Consider the following 11897-nt stretch of genomic DNA (forward strand, 5'->3'; position numbering starts at 1 on the left):
ATAGCTTCTTCTACAATGGAGGCAGAATATGTAGCATGTTATGAAGCCACATGTCATGCAATATGGTTGAAAAACTTTGTCTCAGGGCTTCATGTTATTGATTCGATAATGAGACCATTGCAAATATATTGTGATAATAGTGCTACTGCGCGGTTCTCTAAAAATAATAAGACTACAGGAGGATCAAAGCACATTGATATTAAGTACTTGGTTGTAAGAGAGAAAGTTCAAAATGGAGTTGTCTCTATTGAACATATTAAAAATACACTCATGTTGGCAGATCCATTGACAAAAGGTCTTCCACCTAAGCTTTTTATGGATTATGTTGCACACATGGGCTTGGTGGCAAGTTTGTCAATTTTAGATTGATTGAGAGTGTAATGTATGTGATCACATTATAATGAGAATAAAGTTCTTGATTATGATATATTGATGATTATTATGTTACTTTTATACATCATTTTTGTGCACAATCTAGATATTTAAAAGTTGATGGGACCATTATGTGAATGAATTAGCATTATCACCTTAATGTTGCTAATGTCATAAAAGTCATTGATCCATGTTAATGGAGGTCCTAGTACTATAATCCTTGAAGAATATTGGATCGTTGTGTGATCCAATCATTTCAATGATTTGGTGTTAGTAGTTCCATGAAACATAATCTTAAAGTAAAGGATGCCTGTTTTGAGAAATTGTTATGGTCATATTATGTTTTAAGCTATTACAAATATAATTATGTAGGCCAAGTGGGAGATTGTTAGCTTTTTTTCCTATAATGTGTGGTCATATATAATTATATTTATATGAATATTATTTAAGGGTATCAATTGATAGGTAGGTGAATCAATTGATTGAGCATCCAAGAGTCTTATGTATGGAAGACTCAAATTACAAATGGGGAGTTAGAAAATTTAACTCATATGAATGTGGTGTTACAATTTTTGTAACCCCATCTTTATGAAATTTATTTGTACATTATGTTTATGAGTAATGGAGGAAAATGGAAAGGTATAACCTATGCAATTATATGGATGCATTCAAGTTCATAACCCACCATTACCCATTAATTTGTACATAACGGGTGTAAATAATGAGTATAACTCCCATATAGTCTTTGATGGGAAGACTAAGAGATGTACAACTTATTATAAATTGAGGTCCCAAGCCACACTCTCATTCTTATGTCTTTTTCTTTCTTATTGTTTATTTTTTAACAAGATACACCACACAAGTGACCCATCCACTATATGAGAGTAGTGAGTTAAAGACCTTGACAACACAATTCACAAGGTGACTCATCTCACTTCATGGATCATGGTAAGAATATGATCATTATTTTAGTACTTCCATTTATTTGTTTTATGTATCCAAAATTGTTTTCAAAAATAATTATTTCCACATAAAGTTTATGAAAGTTTGGTTAACAGAGAAAACTAGGAAAGGAAATAGCATCATGAAGAGGCTTTTCCTACAAGTGAATCCCATTTTTCAAACAAGGAATGGAACGTTTTTGTTTTATATGTATTGTTTTTCTATCTCTAGATCTTTTCTGAAAGGTGAGAGTTGAGGGGATCGAGAGTTGATTTATAAAGGGGTTGGTCTTCCTCTTTGTAGTCCCTGGTGACGGTTGACTAGTGACATTGTGGTTTTCTAAGAAAGATGGTTTGACTAGGCCAACCTTTTCAGGGTTGGACCGAGTGGGAATGAATCAAGTCATCTACTGACAACTACACGGCAACATGGTCTTCATATATAAAAGTCATCAAAATGAAGGAAGTGATTACGATTTACAATATGTATATAAATGTAGGGCATCATGTGGGTCAACTTGGATAATCCTTTCTAGGATTATTAATTAAATATCATAGTTTTCAAATCATATAAATAGCCATGGATTTGGGTCGGGATGTCCCACAAGTTTTGGTAATTGAGTAATATAAAAATAGGTATTAAATCAAATTCAATCTTAAGAATATTTAATCATTTCAATCTTTTTTTAAAAAGGGTATTTGGTTTCTTAAAGAGTATCAAAAAGAGAAAAATAAAACAATAAAAGAAAGCAATTTTCTTACATTTAAATAATATAAAGAAAAGATAAGGAAAATATCACAAAAAATAGAGAAAAATATGCTAAATAGTTTTAATTTATTCTCCCTTTGGTTAGAATTAAATAAAAGAAAAGTTGAAAAAATGTATTTTTTTTTCTTTTAAATGTTTAATTTTCTCTCTTGATTTTTTCATGAAAAAGAAATTAATACTTTTTCTTATTTTTCTTTTTCCTTAAACTTTAGAAGAATCGGATATAGTCTCAATAACAAATATATTGTATATGGAATAGATATGAAGTAGAGGATGATTTAGAATATATCTATGAAGTTACCTTCTTCAACGAGCTAAATGGCCACATGGAAGGAGGCTTAACTACCAACTTCAACTGGACTTGATAATCTTTTTTCCTCTTTGAGGGAGCCTTTTAAGCAACTCAAGTGGTATCATGCCCTTAAACTCATCAAGGATTCCCTTGATTGCCTTAGGTAAAGGTTCCCCTCCTTAAGTGTAGCCAAGTAGGTCACCTACTTCTTCTTTAACCCTTTTTTCACTTGCATAGCTCATAACAAAAGGGTTATGAGCATACCTTTGGTGACCATAAGGACTACAAATGGTGTCTCCTTCTCCAAGATATCATGGAACATAGAAAGGATAATCACACTATCTTGACCTTGCATAGGAAGTCCATCCCTAACACAACGTTGAAGCCATCCATCAATGCCATTATAAAGCCCATCTTGCCTTCCCAAGAGTCAATATGTAGGATAACCCCTCATGCTACATCTTAAAGTGGCTTGGTAGCAAAATTGACTCCCATAAGCCCTTGACCTTCCTTGGATGCATGGAGCTTTAGTTTCTTTACCTTATCCACAAAGACAATTGTGTATGGCACCCTTGTCCACCATGGCCTCGGCGGGCTTGTCATTCACATAGGCTTTTACATACATCAACCCTTTGTTGAGAGGTGTCTTAGGCACTGACTTAGTCTTAAAGGCATTTAGGAGCTACATTGACCCGATATGAGCATCACTTTTTTTCCTTCTTATCAATCATGGCATTAAGGGTCTTCCTTTTAAGGCAGTCTCATGCCCAGTGTGAACTATCGCATAGGAAGCAACTAGTCTTAAGAGTGAACTCCTCTTGCTTGCCCTTGCCCTTGCCCTTGTCTTCCTTGACATTAAAGGTCTTGTTCAATCATTCTTTAGAGGAGTTGTAGCTCTTCGGCCTTTTATCTCCCCCACTTTTAGCATGGTTACCCTTTGATTATGGCTTTGGCTTGGAAAAGTCTCCTCTCTTGTACTCCACTAAGGACACCATTACTACCATGGTCATGGCAAGGTCTTAGACACCACAACATCTTAGCTCATGTGGTCCAACTTTATGGGTTGTCTATGAAGTTGAACAACCCCTCTATCATTTTAGGAATCTCAAGCATGAGTGTAGAGAACTCCTTGATGTACTCATGATCAAGTCTATGTGCTCAAGACACTTCATGTTCTTTCTTGCTAGGTAAGGTACATCTTTTGAGTATAATTGCCTATTAATCTCCCTCTTAAAGGCATCTTATTTGTCTATAATGCAAGCGCATTTTCTATATTAACATACCTCTAATGCCACCATAGAGTAATCATGTCGATAAGGTAGAGGGTTGCAGTGTATACCTTAACGGCCTCATCAGTTAGTGTTGTCACCTCAAAATACCACTCCATGCATGTGCCACAAAAAGTTGTTTATGTCCTTAGCATCCTTCTTGCCATTGAAGACATGTGGCTTTGGTATCTCTGCCCTAGGTGCCTTATGAGTGGTTGTGACTTGAGTAGAAGCCACACTCTTATAAATGGTCGGTTTTTGATGTACCTCTTTATCATGAGTTTCTATACGTGTTGCTAAGGACTCCATCCTTGACTCCAAGCTAGCAAATATGCTCATGACCTTGTCTTAGAAGGGCATGAATTCCTCATGTAACACTTGTTGAACTTGTGAGGCTAGCATGCCCTTTCTAAGGTCTTGGATCTATTCCCTTGGATCCTTTAAGCCCTCTTTGTGTTTTACTCAATCAAATTCATACCCTCTCCAACATCTGTCATGGCTAGCTTCACCTTGGCCAACCTTACCTCCACATTCTCAATGGCATCACAAGACTCCTACTTCCACCACCATAGGTGGTACGTCCGGTCTCCCTCCCACCTATTTGCTCACTGGTCATATCCTCAACATGTTTCCTTTACTTTTTAATATGTTTGCCTCATAACTAGGCTTTGATAACACTTGTTACAAATGTAGGTATTTTTTAAGCTCATGTATGATACTTTGACAACTTAAGCCACTTAACGTTACTAAGTCAATCTTTCCCACATACTTAGTTAACTATGTTAAGCAACCCAATGCAACCTAGAATCTTGAGATGAAGAAAGGAAACAACACTTAGAGAGTTTGGAATAAAGGAACTTCTATTGCACTAGAATGCTTTATAAGGTGTAAAATGTTTTCAAGTGTTTGATGCCTTAGTCAAATGAGGTCATCCTCTATTTATAGGCATCCTATGAACTATCTAGAACCCTCAAAGGTTCCTTATATCTCTAAAATTCTCAAAAGTTATGTATAAGGTATATACAAGAGCTCTCATGAAGTACTTTCTAGAATATTTCACAATTCTCCACTTTCTCCCATCCATGTGTGCAAGTCTCCAAACTTCTCTAAAATTTTCCATGTTGCTCCACTAGTAAGTAAAGATGTGTAGATGACTCCAGGTGATTCTAGAAGCTTGTTGCTACATATAAAAGCTCAAGTGATCATTTGAGTAAGTTGTGAAATTAAGGAGCGTAAGAACTTTTTATTTTAAACTAACTAAAGTGTTGATCCATCACATTAAAGGAATCGATAAATTAGTAGAATATTTTAGTCTTAGGAATATTGGTTGGATCAATCATACTATATAAAATTTCATTTTTTTTATCTGATCTATATGGTTAGGGACTCATCTTTAGATTTGGGATTAATATAAAAATAATAATTTAATTATTCCTCGTAGAACTTCAAATCTTTTCTATATTAGGGAGTGTTTGTTTATTTGAAAAAAAAATAATATTCAAGTTAAATATCATATTTGAGTGAGAAATTTCCCAACAAAATGTGTTGATTGATTTTATGTTATCCCTACATTCATTCCTTATCTGTATGGTAAAACCCTTTTCATCATTTCTACACTTGTTTTTTATCTATACAAACAATCAGAGAGAAGATTGGAGGTCTTGAGTAAAGTAAGTCCTTGTATTCAATATTTTCTTTCCAACGAATTTTGTAATTGTGATTCACCCATGGTTTTTTTTATCTCTTTAAAGGTTTTCTACATTATATCACTGTGAAAAAGCTTATAAAAAGGTTAACCTATTAGATGAAGGCAATGTGAATTCTAATACCCTTATTGGCGAGTTTTGACCAATGGAGAAGGGCAGCCTAGTTTGGACCACCCCTTACCAGGATTAAACTAGGACAATCCAAGGAATCACCAAAGGGGACAATACAAGAACAAAGAAAAACATTCAAGTTGTCAGGTAACGTAACTGCGGTGTCCTTTAATCTCTTGTGGGTTGAGCATCTAAAGGACAAATTTCAAGTCATTTTGATATGGTTTCAGAAGGTACACCCCAAAGTTTATGAATAATTCCATTTCCATATTCCTCCCATGAAAACTTGATGACACTAACAGGGTGAGGATCAAATTTGGTGATAGGAAAAATTTTGGCCAAACAAGAGGATCAAATTTAAATAACAGGCCATCATCTTCAATGGTTCTTCAGATGCATGTTGTATGAAGGTATCAAAACTAGTGAAAAATGAGATTTTCTCCATTCCATAGATAATGAGACATTTTACATCAAAGCCCCAACAGGAGTGAAACAAATGAATATAAGAGAAAAATTAGACACATACTAGAATATGTTTCCAACAACTTGGTCATCTCCAAGTTGAACATCTTTCTATTCACAATTTAACAGCATACTCTGAGGAGAAAGAGAGAAATTTCACCAAAAATGAAACATCCCAATGGTAGGTATAGGAGGAACAGATCAAGATGGGCATAAACTTATCAGTGTTGGAACTGAAGTGAGTACATCTTTCAGGATCTCCTTTGAAAAATTTAATAAACAAAGCCCGTCACAGACGAAGCTTCAAAACTGTCAAGATTATACCCTAATGTTTGACACCAATATTTGTGCCTGTACATATTTTTAGTCCTGCAGATAGAGAAGGGCATATCAGCTATTCAAGATTTCTTGTCCAGAGACTGTTCTTTCCAGCCCTTGAACATAATCTTCACTGCTTTTGCACGATTTGCTTCCTTTGGAGTTGCAGACTTCAAATCAGCTCCTACTGTTAGTGGCTTGACAGAGTCTGTTGAGTTAAGCTTTGCACGAGTCTTCCTTCGCTTGTACGTTAAGGGAAGCACAAGGTCATTTTGAAAACCCTTGAGAGCACTTGGCTGCTTGTATAGCTTCTCCGATCCTCCAACACCTACATCAACTTGGTTCTTCATTTGATTTGAAGACGCCATAAATTTTTCCTGCTCCTCATTGCCAATGTCTAGAATCCCTGACATGACTGCAGGAATTCCTGGTTGCATAATGGTGCCTTTTTGCATGGGTTCAATGTGCCAGTTCTGCTCATAGCACTGGACACCAAATGGGTGGCGCGCCAAGGATCTCATTGGAAGTTCTGTATCTTCCATTCCCAAACTCTGCCTCAAGTTTTCACTACTATAAGCACATCTTGTTTCCTTGGAATCCATTGATGGTTCATGTTCCCCTTTGGGACCTATTTTATCTCCCTTCCAGATGCCAGCGTCGCCCCCACACAGTTTGTGTTCTCCTAAATCAATAGTATCATCCAGTGAGGGATTCCTTTCCCTCTTTACCTTTCTGACAATGCTTTCTGGATGTCTACTTGATCCAGTAGTAATTCTAAGATGCTCAGATTCCTGCTGACTTTGAATACACCAAGGTTGCTTGGAAGTTCTATGGACTTCGCCACAACCAACCTTCTGCCACAAAAAGGGTGTCTCACAAAAGCCACCTGCATCCCACTGGTGAGTATACACTGGCAAGTCCTTGACCAACAAGGTTGGTTGCTGTTGTGTTGACACCACTCTTGATTGTTTTGGTTGTATGGAAGGAACTCTATGTACCATTTTCAATACCCCTCTGGGTGCAGAATAAGACTGTTCCAGAGTCCCATTGTGTTTTTCAGATGAACCATTGACAGAAGCCTTCATTTTCAGAAACCCTTTTCCTCCAGATTTTGGAGCAACAGACTTCTTCCCGTTAGCAACCAGAGGGAGCAAAAGCTTATTTTCCCTTCTGCTTTTCACAGACTTTGCTTGCCTTGACAATTGATGTGTGGCTGGTTCTGGATTCACCTCTTTACCTAATAAAAACCCATCCTCAGGATATGTATTAAGATCAAGCAAATCAGTTACTTTACGCTTTTTCCTTGTCCACAAATAAATCCTTTCCTCAACACCAGTGCTCATTTCACAGTGAGCCCATATCTTCCTCATGTTTATGAACATTTGTGTCATGCTGTCATGGTAAAATCTCAATGAATGATAGTACTTTATCCTTTGCAAGAACTGTAAACCTTCTCTAAACCAAGCCACTTTTGGAGGATAGAATCCACCTTTCAATCTGTTGAAAAATATATCCAAGGGACTGCCAAAAAATATATCACTACCACCAAGGAGTTCCTTCATAGTCAACCAAAAAGTCTGTTGGTCCATATCTGGAAGGTAGGATGAGAGATAGAACCTTTCATCTTCTGTTAAACATGAATTCCATGTGTCCAGAGATAATATTTCTCTTAAATCTGGTAGATCGTAAAGCTCAAATGGAATGTTGCAAAGCTGACCTTCTACCATGCCAAGCTCACACCTCACTTCGGCAAATTCACAATCATCAGAGTCATCCTCGAAGCTTGTCCCTGAGGCTTGGTTCTCCTCCAATGCCATGTTGTCAACGTTGGAGGAAGAGGAAACTCGTCTACGATTACTACTGACCCCTGATACATGACGGCCAATCTTTTGAATGCCCATAGAAAAAGAAAGGACAATGAAGGCAATGATCCAGTTCCACAAAGTCAAATCATCAGAATGAAAATGTTGATTCCCAGCAGAAGGATGCCTGGAGTGTGAACAAATCCTTAGCCATCGTTGCAACTTATAGCAACCAATTTCTGATAGTTAATAAGCAGAAACAAGCAAGAGTAAGAAACTCAATAATCTATCAGAATATTTTGATCTGTGCAATCCAATAACAGCAAGCTCCCATAGATGTGCATATTTCATGATATAATGCTAGTAACCAACAAATGAATGGCCTTGGCCAATTTTGAACATTGAACCAGGGCTAAATTTCTGACACCCGACGAAGGAAACTGAAATTGATAGCAGCATATATGAATATGAAGATGACCATCGTAGATGGATCTGAGTTAAGCCCACACCCCTATTCCATCTACATTAAGCCTACATCCTCATTCATCCCAAGCACACACACTACAAAAACACTAATACATAGCAAGATAGAATGATCTATGTGTTTCTTTCCCCATACCATCACATCTCAAAGAACAATGTTGATTAAGTCCAATCATTTCATTTAAGATGATAATCGGAAACCTTGTATCGATTCTAAAGTAGAAGATGGTTAAATTTAAATTCAGCGATAAAGCCAATCGAGAAAACTGTCAGAACATCATAGCAAACTAAACTAGCCACAGAAACATGCATTCAGTGAAGAAGCACTCAGAAACATTTGGGAACAAAATTAGAAAAATAATCCGTACTAATTTCCACAAGAGAATTCAGAGAACACTGGAGTAAAGTTAGCGGAAACTGAAACAAGAAGTTCTAATCCCTATTTCAAGAAGATCGAGCAAAAATCAAACAGATCAAAGAACGAAACACCACCGCATTAACCAGAAAGCATCATAGAAAACACAAGCCGACATGATTGAGACATCTAATTCCAGAAGCAACGCCTTACCTTGGAGAATGGCGAGCCGCGGATTATTCACCTTTACCTCTTCCGCCTATTTCATCCCTCCTTTCTTTTTCTCCTTTGTGAGAAACGACATCTCCCCTCTCAATTAATCAAATTCATAATTTACATGGTAACTACCGGACTGTACACGTTACCGGCACTTCCATAATTCCATTGGAGGAATGAAATTTCTTTCTCATAATCGCACTGTGACGTTACCCCACTCGCATTAGGGGACACTGGCAGGACTGTAAGCTGTAAAATCAAGTACTATCCTGTGTTCATAGCCAACAGTTCGCAAATTTGTAATTTATTTTAATTATTTTTTTATAATTTATCTTTTATTTTAAATTTGTATTACCCTTTATTTTATATTATATTTTTATTTTTAATTATTTTTCCTATTTTTCACATTAATTCTATTTTAAAAAATTAAATTTTCTTTATGTTTTAATTTTTATATATTTACCCTTTTAATTTTGAATGTTTTTATTTTAAAATATTAAAAATATAAATTTATTACAAAAATATCTAATGGAGTTATGATATTTCATAAAATATAATTTTAAATTAAAATTAATTTGATAAGATAAATTTTTAATAATTTTAATTATTTAAATAAATAATGATAATACCAAAAAATATCGCCACAAATTATTAATAAAATTTTAGAAATTAAATCTCAAATAAAATATTTTATATAAATCTTGTAAATGATTTAATTTTTTATTTAAAATGTAATAAAATATATTTTAATAAATTTATTTTTTAAGTTTTAAAATAAATGAATATAAATATATTAAATGAAATTAAAATATTTTTTCTAAAAAATTTGATAAATATTATTAGAATTTTTAATATAGATTTTTTGGATAAAAATTAAAATTTTCGAAATTAGCAATCCAACAAATTAGAAAAATCTTAAAAATTTGATAAACATTAGAAATTATTAATCATGACTCTTAATTTTATTATAAAATATAATTCAATGCAATAATTAATTTATTGTAAATAGAGATTTGTTATTACTTGTAATAAAATCTTATTTTAGAAAAATATTACCAATATCTTTCAACAAAATAGGTTACCTCTCAATTTATAGAGAAAATTCGGACTTGAGTTGTGATGAAATCCGCGTGCTTGAATAATTGCAAAAAACAATTGGCTTCCTTTTCTCCATTTGTGGACAAAAATATTAAGTTTTTGTAGGGCGGCTGAAGGTGAGAAGGCCACTTATCTCACGTCTGTTTTGAAATCAAAGTTGTCAATTTAATATACAACTTTTACTATTTATACACTATTTAGATACTATTTATCACTATTCACTATTATTAGAATAATATTTTTCTTCTTTTGCGTTTTATACACCTTCTTCTTTATATTCTTCTTAGACAATTTTACAAAGATATATTTGTACAAAAGATTCTTAAAATCTTTTATCGAAATTGATCCATAGGTCCTTCATAAATGATTAACTCAGGGTTTACATATGACTCATCCGATAAAATTGTATCTTCATTTTCTTGATGATCGTCAAATTGTGTTGAGGGTTTGAATAAGTCTTTGACGATATTGTTCTAAATCAGTAACAATTGCTAATGAAGCTTGATATTTGTTTTTCAAAGTTAGAAATTCTGCCTGAGTTAGTTCTTGAGGAGAGCTTGTCAGATCTTTTGAATTTGATGATCTTGGCCTTGAAATTATTTGCAAAATCTTTTGTTGACATACGAACTCATGATTGAATTTGTCCCACCATTTGATGTTGAATTCTTTGGAGAGAAATAATGGAAAAGGAAGAGGTTGCTCTTGTTTCTTGATAATATTCCATGTGAGAATCAATAGCAACCTCTTCCTTTTCCATTATCTATGTCTAGAGAATTCAGTATCAAATGGTGGGATAAATTCAATCATGAGTTTGTATGTCAACAAAAGATTTTGCAAATAATTTCAAGGTCAGGATCATCAAATTCAAAAGATCTGACGAGCTCTTCTTAAGGACTAACTCAGGCAGAATTTCTAACTTTGAAAAACAAATATCAAGCTTCATTAGCAACTGTTACTAATTTAGGACAATATTGTCAAAAACTTATTCAAACCCTCAAACAGTTTGACGATCATCAAGAAAATGAAGAAACTGAAGATACAACTTTATTAGATGATTCATATATAAACCTTGTGTTAATCCTTTAAGAATTTTTTAAGAATATATAACCATAGGAGGGGCTTATGGGTCAATCTAGATAAAAAATTTTAAGAATTTTTTGTACAACCGTATATTTGTAAAATTGTCTCTCTGTATTTATTCAATAAAAAAAAATGTGAAGAAGAAGGCGTATAAAACATTAAAAAAAAAAAAAAAAACTATTCAAATAGTAGTGAATAGTGACAAATAGTATTTAAATAGTGTATAAATAGTAAAAACTGTATATTAAATTGACAATTTTAATTTCAAAACAAACGTGTAAGATACATGGCCTTCTCACCTTTAGCCACCTTGCAAAAACTTAATATTTTCGTCTAAAGATGGAGAAAAGGAAACCAATTGTCTTCTGCAATTATTCAAGCATGTGGATTTCATCAAGACTCAAATTCAAAATTTTCTCCATGAATTGAGAGGCAATCTTCATCTAAAGGCAAAACTTGAGAACGGGAGAGCTCAAGAACCCAAGAGAGCAAGTAATGCTAGCAAAGAGTGTTCTCTAAATTTCACTTAGTTTTTGTAATCTCTCTCCTTTCAAAAATCTATTCCTTTGTAATCATCCCTCCGCTCTCAATAAGTCTGTTTATAATCAACAACTCTTTGTAATT

General features: G+C 34.2%; 1 protein-coding gene across 2 annotated transcripts; it reads right to left on the minus strand.

Moving 5' to 3' along the window:
• Window positions 1–5994: 5994 nt before the first annotated feature.
• On the minus strand, window positions 5995–9327 carry LOC117917311. 2 transcript variants are annotated; one of them, XM_034833540.1, is made up of 2 exons: window positions 9093–9327; window positions 5995–8228 (listed from the first exon to the last, which is right to left on the minus strand). In XM_034833540.1, exon 2 carries the CDS (start codon window positions 8138–8140, stop codon window positions 6320–6322), a length of 1821 nt encoding a protein of 606 aa, XP_034689431.1. In that variant the 5' UTR covers window positions 8141–8228; window positions 9093–9327; the 3' UTR covers window positions 5995–6319. The 2 variants fall into 2 exon arrangements, with proteins under 2 accessions (XP_034689431.1, XP_034689430.1); XM_034833539.1 differs by having other exon boundaries at window positions 5995–8280.
• Between the last annotated feature and the right edge of the window lie 2570 nt (window positions 9328–11897).

The sequence above is a fragment of the Vitis riparia genome, chromosome 7, assembly GCF_004353265.1.
Source record: "Vitis riparia cultivar Riparia Gloire de Montpellier isolate 1030 chromosome 7, EGFV_Vit.rip_1.0, whole genome shotgun sequence".
Classification (NCBI taxonomy): Eukaryota; Viridiplantae; Streptophyta; class Magnoliopsida; order Vitales; family Vitaceae; genus Vitis; species Vitis riparia.